This window comes from Glycine soja, chromosome 3 (assembly GCF_004193775.1).
Source record: "Glycine soja cultivar W05 chromosome 3, ASM419377v2, whole genome shotgun sequence".
NCBI classification, from domain to species: Eukaryota; Viridiplantae; Streptophyta; class Magnoliopsida; order Fabales; family Fabaceae; genus Glycine; species Glycine soja.
Window position 1 is genome coordinate 38540847 of NC_041004.1, and position 15310 is coordinate 38556156.

The following is a 15310-nucleotide window of genomic DNA, read 5'->3' on the forward strand; positions in this document are numbered from 1 at the left end:
CTCACCTAATCCCATTCCGCCATTAACGACAAACTGGAGTCTATTCTGGATCGTCATGTTGTCATGACCCTTGCTTCCCCTTCCCCTGCCCAGCCACCTCCGACCCCACACCATCACCCTCAATTGAAATTGGAAGTCCCATGGTTCGATGGCCAGGACCGGAGCGCCTCACGGTGGTTTCCTTCTACATGGAAGGACCAGTACTTTGCTGGTATCAATGGATGACCCGTAATGGGTTCCTATCCACATGGCCCGCTATGCTCCAGGCGTTAGAATCCCGCTTCGCACCATCGTACTACGACGATCCACACAGCGCTCTTTTTGAACTCGAACAGCGCAGCCTCGTCAACAATTACTTGATGGAGTTTGAACGCCTAGCCAACCGCGTCGTCAACCTTGTCCTGTATAACTCATACGGATCAACTTGAGTGAAAGACATTTTCGTCCATTCACTTAAAATGCTGGGTGCACCTAGCATTACCCTTTATTGTGACTACCTGTTAGGGTAGCCCATTTTTGTTGAACTTTTCATTTTTCTAATAAGTTTATGGATGGTGACATGAGGCCTCTTTAGTTTTTTTTGCTAAATGGTACTCAACTCATTTTTAACTGACCCAAAACAAACTTAAGATTTGTTTTCTGTACCATTTTTAGCTTCCTGATTGGCTAATCAAATTATATTTCGATTGATTACACCTTTTACATTGTGGATTGGCTAATCCGAAAGGTAAAAAAAAAAAAAATTAAAATCTGAAAGATGTAGGAAGCAATTTTTGGAGTATAGAAAGCAACAGCCAAAGAAACTTTATCTTTTAGAACTGGTCTGTTTAAATGAGTTGGGTGCTCTTTTCTTTAAATATGAGAGAGATAAGTCCAGGGCTAATACTGGGAAAGAACTAGCACAGTTTACACTTTAATTGTTGTTTGTTGAGGGGCAGTTATTATTTTAGAAATAGCTGCACATAATAGTTGCGGGGGAACTTTAAGACCTACCCGTTATGGTAATGAAAAGTGATACAGTAGAAATTGAAGGGAAGGAATATTCTAACAAAATTATTTGGTATGCACATTTTTTCGTACCATTGGATTAACCTCACTATATACGGGGTGTCGCATCATTTTCTTTTCCCACAAATTCTCATGTAATCCAATGTCTATAGGCATATTTTGTATCCTCAAGACTCGGAAAGTTTGTTCACTCAATATTATCCTCCAGTGTTGGTGAAAAAAAGCAGAAATAATACTTCTCTAGCTCAATAGTTAACCCCTGCCACATGCATGACTACATAGTTTACAACTACATTTGTTTCTTAAAAACACTCCTAATATATACAAAACTTTTTATCACCCCCTCATAAATTCTGCATGTTGATTATTTGTGGATTATCGTTTAACTACACCCCTCACCCATAGGAGAGTAATTATTAAAAAAATTGTTTAGGAACAAGGTAGGTGGTTTGAACTCAATTTATAACCATTTGCATGTCACCTACAAAGTCATCACACAAAACAGATGAGAAACTTTGAACAAGAAGAAAAAAAGCCATTAGAAACAAACATCCCTACGAAATTGCAAGTATATAAGCAGGTACAACTTCTAAGGGAATTCAAGAAGAGAAAACAGCATGGAGATTTTCAACTTAATAGCATTGGCTCTGACATTATTCCTAGCAATAGTGCCAAAGATGGAGAGCCAAATAAAGCCTATTCCAAAAACCCCTCGTCCACTTTGTGCATCTCAATTTGCACTAGTGAACTACGCTTGTTCGAGGTTGCCATTCTCCCCCGGTGTCCCACCGGATTCCCCGTCCCCTGACGAAGAAAACAACAACCACCACAATCGCAGCCACAGACATGGCCATAGACATGGACACAGACATAGGCACCACCAAACCCCTGATGAAGATAACTGTTGCCGGTGGGCTAAGGAAGTTGACCACCAATGTGTGTGTGAACTTCTACTGCGCTTGCCACCCTTCCTTATTAGACCTTCGCATCAGTACACACTCAAGGTTGGAGCATCGTGTGATATCACTTACTCATGCGGTGCACCAATATGATTCAATGTTCTCAAACTTGCATTTTAAGTCATCCAAGTTAAATCACTCCAATCTTGTGTTCAGTTTTAAGGACTAACATCATACTTAATTATCGTTTCTCCAGGGTTCTGTAGTCTTGTTATCTAGCTGTTGTTTGTTTGCTCCCGTATGCTAGCTGAGCCGATAGTTGGATACTATGGCTTGGTTAATTGTTATTTGTATAACTAGATTTATTTCGTGATTCATGAATTATGAATTATATGTTTTAAATATCAAATAGAATATAAGATGTACTACTTTGTTTGTAGACTTATATGTCAGTGAGTCTAAAATGTGACAACAGTTAACAAATTAAAGTTCTCACTGATTATGTTATTAAATTTGGGTGATATTTAGTTAATTTCTTATTGGTCAATATTTTGGAAGAAATGATCAAAATAGTAAATTTTATAAAATTGAATGAATAAATGTTTTTAATTTTAAAAAAATAATTTGATGGAATACCTATATCATCGTCAATTTCTCCACCAATGTATATAACAATGATTATATTTTCATCTAAAACTTAAATCTTCTATAATGTAAAAACAAAATATTATTGAGATATATTTATGCAAAAACAATAAAAATATATTTTATTGATGATATTAATGATAAAAAAAATATAAAAACTATTTTACATTAAAAATATATTTAAAGAATCAGTTGCTTATGGAATTTATATAAAAAATCTCATTAAAAATATTAATTACACGAAGAGGATAGTAAATTATAACTAAAAATTATTTGTTCAAAAATAAAAAGATGGATATATATATATATATATATATATATATATATATTTTTTTTTTTTAAATATCATATGTAGACATCGAAATTGATTGTGAAATCCTATTAGAAATGGAAAAAGAGTTTAATGGGCCAAGATAAGAAATTACAAAAATTGGCCCATGAAAATAATAGTCCATTACAAATAAAATGGCAAAATTGAAAATACACCTAGTAAAATATTAATATTTCTTATGAATAGTGAATTTTTTATGAATAAAAAAATAAGAATTTAATTTTATAAAATCATAGAAATATTAAATATTATAAAAATATTTACCAAACTGGCCAATTTAAAATATTGATAATTCAATTACTCAAATAAAATTTGTTTAATTAATTTCATTAATTTATATAAAAAATATTTCCCGTCAAATTGTAGATTTAAAATTTATAAATGGTAAAAAAAATACACAAATTTAAATTTAAAATTATTATTGAAATTAATATTTCTTAATAAACCATTATATCTGAATTATTGTTATTATTCTTATAGGAATACCTTATCAAATAAAAAAAATTGAATAAATTTTCATTTTTGATCCACAAAAATAATTATATTTCCATATAAAACTTAACTCTTATAATACATTTCAGGAAGAATTTAAAAATAGATTTATTTAACTAAATTTTATTTTAATAATTACTTGTATAAATTTATCATTTACTTTACATAAACTAACATTTTTATCCATTATTATGCTTGTTAATATACTAAATATCACATCGATAATATTCTATAATTTTACTATTATATGTTTATAGATCACATAATATAAATTCTTATGTTTATAAGAAATTATTATATAAAAATATTATTAATTGAATATCTGCTAAAATATTAAAACAATACTGTAAATATTGCGAAATTATAATATAATGATCAAAATGGTCATCTTGAGTGAGATTGGAAACTTGACATGTGGGAAGATAGCAACGAATAGTAAAAAGACTATCCTGAATTGTAAAAGTTCTAGACAAATAGATTTCATTACATATATATAGAAGAACACTACCTCGAAACAATAGTATATTTAATACTTCATTGTGATAGTTGAAATTTTCTATTATTTGAAAAAATAAACTCTATGTTAAAAAAAAAATAAGAATAAGAATTTTCTATATTATTTGCTCATTGTCGATGATTTTAGGTTTGAATAAGAAATTAAAAAAAAATATATTATTGATTGTGAAATCCTGTTAGAAATGGAAAAGGGGTTTAATGGGCCAAGATACAAAATTAGAAAAAAAAATGGCCCACGAAAAGAATAGTCCATTATAATAAAATGGCAAAATTAGAAATACATGAGATAATATTGGTATATTTCTTATCAATATGTCTGGTCCGGATTATAGAAGTTACAAATTAGGTAGTGAATTAGTGATAACCTCATACTCTCATAGGATAGGATGGTAATCCAATCTTCCCGTCATTTTTTTATCAGCAAAAAATATAGATATCATATCACTAAGAAAGAAAATAAAGGGGACATTTGATTTATAAAAAAATATGATATTAATCAGGAAAAAAAGAATAACACAGGATAAAAACATAAGTTATATCACAACTTTTTATCTTATATTTTTAACGAATAATGGATAATATAAGTAAAATGATATAAAAATTTCTAAAATACTTAATATTAATCATCTTAATATAATTTATATCAAATTTAATATTTTTACCCAAATAAATAAAGAAAGAGAAATTAGAATTAAAAAAACTTGGTATTTTATTTTTTAAATGATTACATTGGTTAGTTATTATTTTTTAATTATTAAAGAGATAAAAATATGAATGTATGTGTTTTTTTCCTACTTTATACTTGAGTCACAAAAGTTGTTTCATGGTTTTTTGAGTAACAAAAATTTGAAATTTTGTCATGTTTTCATTTGTGATGTTCTCTAATTCTTTTTTAAATCAAATGTGGAACAAATTTTTTTGTTTGATGAGTATCATAATTTTTAATGAATCAAATAGACCCTAGTACAAAGAGTACTCACCCTTACAAAGCCAAAACTACCAACTATGACTAAACAAACTAATAATCTATTTGCAAGATATCCTTAATCGGGTTATCCTAACTACGGGTGTTCAGAGGTTGATTTTGGTTGAATTCTTACCCAAAACGATCAAATTTTTACGGTTTGGATTGGGTTGGGTTCGTGTAACATTTTATATATTTGACCCAATCCAGCCCAATGATAAACATGTTGGGTTAATTGGATCTGAATTTTAAAAAAAACATAAAAATTATATATTTTTTAGAATAATAATTTGTTTTTGCTTAAAGTTTTATAAATATGTAATAACTAAAAATGCTTAAAAGAGACCAAATTGTAATAATATTTTAGTAATAGAATTAATGATTTTAATGCTAAAATAATTTTTTTAGATAGAAATAAAGTATTATATTAGCATGAAAAAACAAATAAAATTAAGACAATAATAAAAATAACAAGTTAAAAAATAAAAAAATCATGTTAATTTAATTCAATAATTTAATAAAGTAAGTGTGCTAAAAGCTAATGTGTTTTGTATTTATTAATTAATTTATATATAATAATAAATTTAATTATATTGTATGAGTTGAGTCTTATGAAAAAAACAAAACTCGTTATTCAACTCATATATGATTGGATCTTAATTAAATTAAGTTCTATTTAATCACTTAAAAAACTAACTCTATATAAATAGACTCGATTGAGTTACAGGTTGACTCAGACTCTTTATTTCCCTAAAATCCAACCTCCAACTTAAAAAATTCTTAAACTTGATTGGAATTATTTAGCTCAATAATTCCATTAAATATGTTTAATATAAACTGTATGCTAACCTATAACTACCCACTGTCAACCCACCACTGAATATCCAACCTCCCACACTATTTTCCTAACCATCATAACCACTCAACTTATCCTTCAAATGTTTCATTCACTAAGAGCTTCCCAAAAAAGAGACATATTAATATATTATCAGATCGACCACTAGAACCCACCCAACTCTTTCAAATAACCGATACACCGAGGTTGACCAACCATAACGAGAAGCAGTAATTAAAAGAAGGCATAAATGTTACCCTTCAACCATGAACATGCGAAGAAAAAGATGTCTTGCATGAGCGTACTTTTATCAAATGTTCCTCCTCCGAAAAAATGCAGTAATTTATGTGCCTCCAAATGCTCCTACTAAATACTAACGTCATTGACTCAACTATATCCCTTGTAAATTGTAATAATCAAATTGTTCTTATAATCACGTGTAATCATTCGTGTACTAGGGTATGGGATCAGGGGAAGGAATTCGATCCATCTGAAAAAACGACGAGAGTGAGTCATTTTTCTTTATTGTATCATTATTATTAATCTGTCGAAAAAAATTATTTTAATTTAATAGATTTCTCCTTTTAATAATACTTTTTACATTTAAAAACCTTGAATCCAAGTTCTTATAATCACATGTAATCATTCTTGTACTAAGGGTATGGTGGGATTAGGGGGAGGAATTCGATCATACTGAAAAAACGCCGACTAGGTCATTTTTCTTCATTGTATCATTATTATTAATCTTTGTCGAAAAATTTTACTTTCAATAGATTTCTCCTTTTAATAATATTTTTTACATTTAAAAACCTTGAATCCAAGATTGCTTACCAAACTCTGACATCACTCAGAATAAAAACTTGTTGGCCGAAGAGAATGAGCCATATATTGACACAGGTTTTGTCATAGTAGAAAAAAATATTAAAATGTAAATTTTCAAATATGGTAATAAGTGTATCAATTGTGTTAAGTAATTAAATTACGTAGCATTCCCTCTAGATTGAGACAGGTGTCAAGTACTACCTAGTCAAATTATTGGAGCCAAATAGCAAAATCATGTTGAGACGAATGAATTGAAATTGATAATTCAAATTATGTTGAGCAAATTAGTAGAATCTTTGTAAATTAATAAGTAATCAAAAGTGACTAGGGCACAAATTGTCTCTCTATGCAAGTGAATTCAATTGAGTTATAATATGATTTTGTATGTAGCTCAAATCTATAAAATTGAATTAAGCCCAATTCCTGGAGTCAAAACTTCATGGTAGAGGCTAAGATCAATAACCCTAATTGTAAATTCAAGGATAAACTTAGGGCCATTGAAGAGAGCTCTCCGCATTTTATGCCGATCGAGATGGGATTACATATTGATAACTGCTCTTACATTTTGGTCAGCTAATTTCTTATTCATTCTATCACTATGTTACTCTAGCTATTTAATGTAATGCTCACTTGAATGTTATAACTTAAAATTCCTTAAAAGTATTATCACCTCCATCCACCATGCATGTTCAGCTATGTGGCAAAGGAAAAGTCTATTAAGAAATCCTAGAATACGAGTTTGGCCTCGTATTTAAGTCCATTTGCTAAGATTTATTTTAATTAATTATAACTAATTACAAATCATAGTGTAATCAGGGTTAAGGTTATTCTTTTTTTCTTCAAACTTCACAGACTTCATCTTCTGTTTGGATTATCAATTTCAAAATTTTAAGAGAATTTAAAATGTTTAAAATTTGAATTGCTTTGATTTTAATTTCCTTCATTTTTCAAATGCTTTATTTGGATAAATCAATTCAAATTTCTTTAATTTAAATTTTGTGTTTGGATAGGGCAATTCAATTTCCTTCATATGCAAAATTTTAATTTTATATTTTAAATAGATAAAATTTTAATATTAAACTTTAAAGAAAACAAACACAATCTAATTTTGAAATATTAATTAAAAAATATTTTTTTCATTTTTAAAAATTTAAAAATACAAAATATTGATAATTTTAATTAGGGTTGTTTTGTCTGACCACAACTAGTAATGTTTTAAATCGACATCAACCAAGACTATTTTTTTATCGACATCAAATAAGGTTTTTTTTGTCAAAATATACTGAGAATATTTGTCAGCTGACGTTAACCAGAACTATTTTTTAGCTAACGTTGGTTAAGTCTATTTTTCAACTAATGTCGAATGACATTGACTAAGGCTATTTTTAGCCAACGTCGGCCTAAAAAATTCTAGCAGGTGTTGATAAAAAAATCTACCTAACATCGGCTAAAAAATAACTTGGTCGATATTGACCAATAGAACTTACCCGATGTTGGCCGAAAAACATCATTGGTCAAACGTTGATCGGAAAATTCTTAGTCGAAGTTGGCTAAAAAATAGTCTTAACCAATGTCGGACAAAAAACCCTACCCAACATCGGCTGTAAAATAGCCTTGATTGATGTTAGCTAAAAAATAACTCTGACCGATGTCGACCTAAAAAACTCTTGTGGATGTCAACTATAAGAACCTAGTCGATGTCGACTAAAAATAGTCATGTCCGATATCAGTCAAAAATACCTAGCTGGTGTTAGCAGAAAAAACCCTAGCCAACATCAACTAAAAAACCTAGCTAATGTGGTTAAGAAATATCTCTGGCTGATGTCAGCTAGAAGACCCTAATCGATGTTAGCAAAAAAAATCATAACCGACGTCGGTTAAGAAAATCTAGTTGACATCAGCCAAAACATCCTAGCTAACATCAGCTGAAAAATAAACCCTAACCGATATTGGTTAAAAAATAGCTTTGACTGATGTTGGCTGAAAAAATCTAACTGACGTCGACTGAAAAACCCTAACAAGTGTCTACTCAAAAGTTAGCCATGACTGATGTTAGTAGAAAAAATCTAATCAATATTGGCAAAAAAAAATCATTAGTCAACATCAACTGAAAAAATCTAGATGACAACAGCCAAAAAAATCCTTGGTCAACGTCAGCAAAAAATTCTCATGATTGACGTTAGTTAGAAAATAACTCTAACCAACATCATCTTAAAATAATCTTAGCCAATATCGACAAAAGATAGCTTTGGTTGACATCATACAAAAAAATTTTGGTCAAAAAAACATCGGTCAACGTCAGTGAAAAACAACTTATGTCAATGTCGGTTGTAAAAACTTTGATCACCCGTAATTGTGACTATTGAGGGAGAAAGAGTCACGAACAAGAATGTGAGTTAGAATGAGCCTTTTCGAAAAAGGAATTTCAAATTTTATATTTTTTGAGAGAATTTGAAATTTCACTGTTTTAATCGATCAAAATTATTCATAAAAATATCAAAAATTAAATTTTTTAAAAATATTTTATTCAAATAAACTATTCTATCATGAATCAATTTAAATTCTTTGAAAAAATGAATTTTTTTATTGAATTGTTTCATCCAAACACACTATAAATCATGCACCCTCTGCACCTACCATGTACAGTGCCCCTGTCCCATCACCTTTCACCGGCCATTACCCTTAGTTACTAGTATTTCTGCATTGACCAACACCAATAGTCGGCAAGTCCGTTTGTTGCTTATAGGTACAGCATTCCCATGTGATTCAATAATTAACATAAAAAAAGAAGTTTATAGTCTTCAAAGCAATAATTATTAATGAAAACAAACTACATTTCCATTTGGGTTGGTGCTTTTATCAACAAACATTCCCTTATGATCCGCTTAATTTACGTACGTTGCAAGAACTTCCGGAATTACACCCGACAACTATTTATAATAGTTGAGGTCGGCACAAAAACATTAATAGTGTTTACATAAATATAGTGTTAGTTTGCCAATGCCGGGTAGCAGCTATCAATATATATGATGATGACAAAGGTGAAAAGCAGTCGTGTCTCGTAATCTTACTTAGATCCTGTTTAGTTCCAAATTTCAATGGTTTATTAATTGCATCCTGAATATGGAATAGGGACATCTCTTTCTTTTCTTTTCTTTTTTTCCTGAAAGTAAAGTATCCTCATAATAAGTCACAAGACTAACATTCCAAACATAAAAATTAACAAAATGTTATCATTCTTTTCTTGTTGAGCATCATGCATGTTTCATGTCCACCAAATTAAATGCAAAGTTTGTCATGGTGATCAGTACGGTATGAATAGCAGTAATGTTTGACTAGATTTAGACTTACTTATTAATTATAATTTAAAGCATTTCTTTTAAGAAATTTGTTCATTTTTTCAAAGAGAAAAAGTTATTACTTTATTACTGCAAAAAAGAGTATAATTTTGATCCTTATAAATGAAAATGAAGAAAATCTATCTAAACTAAAAGATAGACAGGGAAACACAAGCTGAGTGGTTGACAAACCACTTATTTATGAATTTTTTTTATTGACAAATATTAATTATTATTTTTAAAAAAAAAAAAATTGAATCCGTGGTTTTTTTCTTTTTACTATCCAATTAATTTTATAATTCCTTCTTATTTGTAAAAGTTATTCCATTATGCAGCTCCTTATTTTATTTTATGAAAACATACATACAATTTATTATGTTCAAATATATTTAAACATACTAACACTTTTACTGAAATATATATCTAGAAGAAAAAAAATGAGAGTGGTCAGCTCAACGGTCAGCATGGTATCCCGCATGCAAGTATAGTCTACAAACAAAAGACTCAAAGTCAAAGACCCGTTAGTAGTCAATAGTCACTCACGCGGAATTCTTTTTTCTCCTTTTATGATGTATCTGATACTTTCACCGAATATTATCTTTCTGTTCAAAAAAGCTGCATGCATGTTTGAACATGCCTTTCAGTTTTGAACGTATATATATATATATATATACGAAGTTGGAAGGGTTACAGTATATAGTTTAAACATACCTTAACTACTATTTTATATTTGTTAAATGAAAATAATGAAGACGTGACTTTTCAAGACATGTTTGAAAGCTAAGTTGTGTTGTGTGATTGAAACATGTTTCAAAAAATTCTTCAAAGTATGTTGAAAACTTAAGCCGATATATTTATATAAGATTTTTTAAAACTTATAAAAAAGAGAGAAAATCCAAAATAATTTCAAATCTTAGATATTAAGTTAATCCTATAAAAGATTAAAATGATTTTTTGAAAAAGGCTGAAGTTATTTAATAAATTTATAAATCTTTAACTTAAATATTATTTCTGAGTTAAAAAAATTGGATTGCAATTTTCAAATCTGTAAGATTTGGAATAAATAAGATATAAGTGAAGGAAAAATTCCTAACGTTATTTTTATTTAACTTTTAAATTTTATTCATTTAAAAATTTAATTTAATTTATTTATAAAATTGTATTTGTTTTGATTTTTTTAACGAGAAATATTTAATTTTTCTAATACGGGCTATAATATTTTTTTTATCAAACAATTAATAACTTTTTACATTTTTTGAGAAAAATATTTTAAAAGTTAAAATTAGATTTTTGCAAGTTTAAAATGAGGATTTTATTTGCTTTGAGTTTAGCCGGCCTTGGGAATATTGTTGAAGGTTTTCAAAGCCTTGAGGTTCAAATCTTCTTTTTAAAATGATGATTTCATAGGAAGTTAAAGTAAAGAAACTAATAATATGATTGCAACTTGTGATGTGAGGAATAAACATTTAAAAAGTTATAAAGTAAATGTAAAAATCGATGTTTGAAAAAACCCTGAATTAATAATCAACAATCAAGCTTAAAAATTGATCAGAAAAATATTTTTTCACGTTTTCTTTTTCATACATCCTTTTATTGTAAAAAAAAGTAAAAGAAAAATTATAATTAATTATTCTTTTCTCCCCCACCAAATGATTTTGTTCAAAAAGTTCATGCATCATGAAAATTTTGCAATATTTGACCAATCAGAATTATAATAATCATACAAGGTGTGGGTGAAAAAGTCAAAAGTTGAATTTTGCCAAAATCAATACACCTTAATTTTCGTGTAATTCATACGAAATATTTTCATATCATCTATATCTTTTCTTGAGAGAAAAAAAGACATGGAAGAAGTAACATAGAAAAAGTAGTGACCAACTCTTGTTAATTAACCCCACCCCTAAATAGCTAAATAGCTTAATCATAGATTTTTTTTCTTTGTTTCAAGGTGCTGTGGTTACACGTTTTTAATTTTTTGATTTTAAAACAAAATATTTTTAGCAAAAATGAAATTAAAATGATTTTTAATTTAATTTTAAAATATTTTTACATTCTTTTTAAAACAATTTTTTAAATTTGATTTTCAATTTTAAAACACACTCTCACATCATCTCCTTCATCATTATTACACTATCGTTGTTATTACCACTAGTACCACCATCATTTCACCTTCATCGCCACTATTCCATCCCCAACACCACTATCATTTCAATCCCACCATCACTATTTCACCCCACTAACATTGTCATCCACCATCATATATCATCATCATCACATTTTCACCACTGTCGTCGTGATTGTCACTATTACATTGTCATTCTTATTGTCACCACTATCACTATATCATTATTATTTTATCACTATTATTGTTGTTGTCATTATTATTATCATCATTTCACTAACGTCATTATCACTACCATCACCACCTTCATTGCTACAACCGTCACTCACCTACCACCATTATTTCTTAGTAATAAAGTGAGATAACTAGAAAACATAAAACATTTAACTCATTTATTTTATTCATCTTCAATTTCCAACCTTTTTAAAAACTAAACAAACAAAAAAATCTGAAACTAAAACTCAAAAAGGAAATTTATAAAAAATTTAAAACTAAATTAAAACGAAAAATCATCCCGAATGGGGTCTTACATCGTATTTTTTTTAAGTAATAATAAAAGGAAAGAAAAGTGTTTCTATTCGTACACAATTTCACCACTTAATATTTCTTCAAATTTGTATGTGTAAAATTATATCAAAACTTTTAGTATACAAATTTAACTAGCATCAATATTATACGCGTTTATAATATTTTCTTATTATCTATATCATTACGATGTTTTATATATAAAAAAAATAAAAAGATAAATATATATTCATAATTTTTTTCATCTCTGATAAATAAAATTATTAGTAGGAAGATGATATAAAACTATGAAAACTAATAACAACTAATCGATCCATGTTAATTGAATGACAAATTATATGAGAGATTTACAAATATAATGTTGAGCGTAAAAATGATACAACTATACTTAATGTCTTTTTTTTTGCACCCTAGGTATCCAGAATCTAAACCCAAAGACTAATCATTCGAAATATGAAGATTAATTCCAGGAAAAAATCATTATAATGATAAGGACCATGGTGATATTAAACAATCTTTATGATAAATAATTAAATGTTATTAATTTTTGTTTTTGTAAATTAAAAATTAATTTGATTATTTATCACATAAAAATTGATTATGACCATATACACGTAGTAGTGGTATGAAACTGTATATTTAATTTTTTTTTAGTATTTGAAGAGTTGAACTCTTCTAATAGATATGTTCTTCTAACGGAGGTTGATTAAAAAAATTGAACATTTAACACAGTACTTGAGAGACAAAATATCTGTCAAATAACTCGATGTCACGCCAAGATTTTAAATTGTAGTTCGTAACCACAATTATTGTAGCAGCAACATAAAGGTTTTTGGAGTCACTGCATTCACATAACGATTGCATTTTGCTGGAATTTTCGGTAACGACGAGCATCATGAGGAGATGGCAACTCGCAATTTAGAACCATGTGTCACACACACCATATAGGTTTAATGATCATTTTGCTGCAAAGAAGCCGGCACTCTCCCAGCATTGTGGAAGTTATTAAACCTGAGAATTTAAGTAGAATTTCATATACTTGACACATAGACTTTAACTGATGGATTCCTACAAGTCTATTTTATATAAAAATAATAATAAAATATCTATAAATAATATACTATTAAATATTTTAATATAATAAAATAAAATAATAAATCATAAAGTTCAGAATATTTAAATAATCAAATTTAGTAATAATACATTATTATTCGATAATAATTTGTAGAGGTTATAATAATGTTAAATAATTTTTGTTTGTTTAATGTTATTAGAAAACAAGAATTTGATAATATAAAGATAAATTTTATATTTGAGAATAACATACTAAATGAAGGTATATTGAATACTAAATATACAAAACATAATAAAAAAATAACTTACATTTTGATTTAATTTTTTTAATTTATTAACTAGTTGGCTAAGTGATAAACTCAAGAGTCTACCAATAAACTCATAAACTCAGGAGAATTAACGAATTAACTCCAGAGGTTGATAATCATGATTTGCAGTACTATAGAGAAAATGGGAAACTATGGAGGCACAAGGCTGCGCCACAATGTTCTTCCACGCATCATTCGCTTCCTGGCCACGTTTCTGAAACACGGGAGTGGCACAAACACGGTGAATCTTCCACCCCTTAACACTCCTCAACCTGTGAATCCTCCCAATCTGCTTGCATGCTAGGTGGCACGTGTTCCTCTTCACATCCCTCACCGCATCCTGCAACAAACTCACCCTCGTCTCGTTGCTCGAAAACGCTTCCCTTCGAAAATAGGCATCAAATTCCGGCACCCCAATTGCCTTTCTTATCCCCTTCGAGTAATCCCCGTTGGGACTGAAAAAGGGTCTCAACTCGTTCACCATTCCGCCACCAAGCATGTGATCCACGCGCTGCGCAACGTAGGAGTGAAGCACGGACGTGGAAACATCAACCCAGAGACAACACCAATCGTAACGTGGCCCGAACTTGTCGACCAAGGCTTCAATGTATGAGTTGGAGCCTCCCACGATTATTGGAACCTTCTCGCGGTGAGTGATGGATTCAATGGCGTGTGATGCCATGTGGCAGAAGTCGGAGGCTGTGAACTCTGTGTTTGGGTTCTGTGTCCCCAGCAAGTGGTGTGGGACCCCACGTTGTTCTTCTTTTGTTGCTTTGTTTGTGACAACGTCCAAGCCTGAGTAGACTTGTATTTTGTCGGAGTTTATTATTTCTGATGGAAAACATGTGGCTAGGTCGATCGACAACCTTGTTTTGCCGCTTCCGGTTGCTCCCATCACCAACACTACCTTCTCTTTTGGCCTTATTATCTGGTTTTGGCCACTAATGGAAGAATTAGAAGGAACGTTTTTCAGTGGTTGTGTTGGCCTACACATCACTCTTGACATGGTCATAGTCATCTAATTAAAGGGGTAAGAAAATCAACTGAGAGTGAGGAAATTGAGAATCGATGGGAATAAAGGGGATTGAGTTGAGAAAGTATCACGTATGTTCAAGTTTTTGAAAGGAACTTAGAATTAGAACAGTATTTATATAGCCAAGGGCATGCCGAAAGTGTTGGAAATAAGGCTTTTTATGTTTAGGAAAAGTGTTTAGGAATATTGGAGACTTTGAATAGAAACTTGATAGGAAGGAGAATTCTTTATGGAGGAGAGAATTTTGTATTTTTGCTTGATACAAATGTGTAGGATTACATCTCTATTTATACTACTCTAAGGAGAACTCTAGACACACTAATTTTAGAGAGTTCTCAACTCTAGAGATCCAAAGAGTATTCTAGAGAATATTAAAATTATAAGAAATATCTAGACAC

General features: G+C 29.5%; 2 protein-coding genes across 2 annotated transcripts; one reads left to right on the top strand and one right to left on the bottom strand.

Moving 5' to 3' along the window:
- Window positions 1-1624: 1624 nt before the first annotated feature.
- Window positions 1625-2202, top strand: LOC114405523. The gene has a single exon (XM_028368010.1). It carries the CDS (start codon window positions 1626-1628, stop codon window positions 2058-2060), a length of 435 nt encoding a protein of 144 aa, XP_028223811.1. The 5' UTR covers window position 1625; the 3' UTR covers window positions 2061-2202.
- An 11650-nt stretch (window positions 2203-13852) lies between these two features.
- Window positions 13853-15095, bottom strand: LOC114406840 (adenylate isopentenyltransferase 3, chloroplastic-like). Its single transcript, XM_028369667.1, has one exon. The coding sequence runs from the start codon at window positions 14895-14897 to the stop codon at window positions 13968-13970; it is 930 nt and encodes a 309-aa protein (XP_028225468.1). The 5' UTR covers window positions 14898-15095; the 3' UTR covers window positions 13853-13967.
- Window positions 15096-15310: the final 215 nt, after the last annotated feature.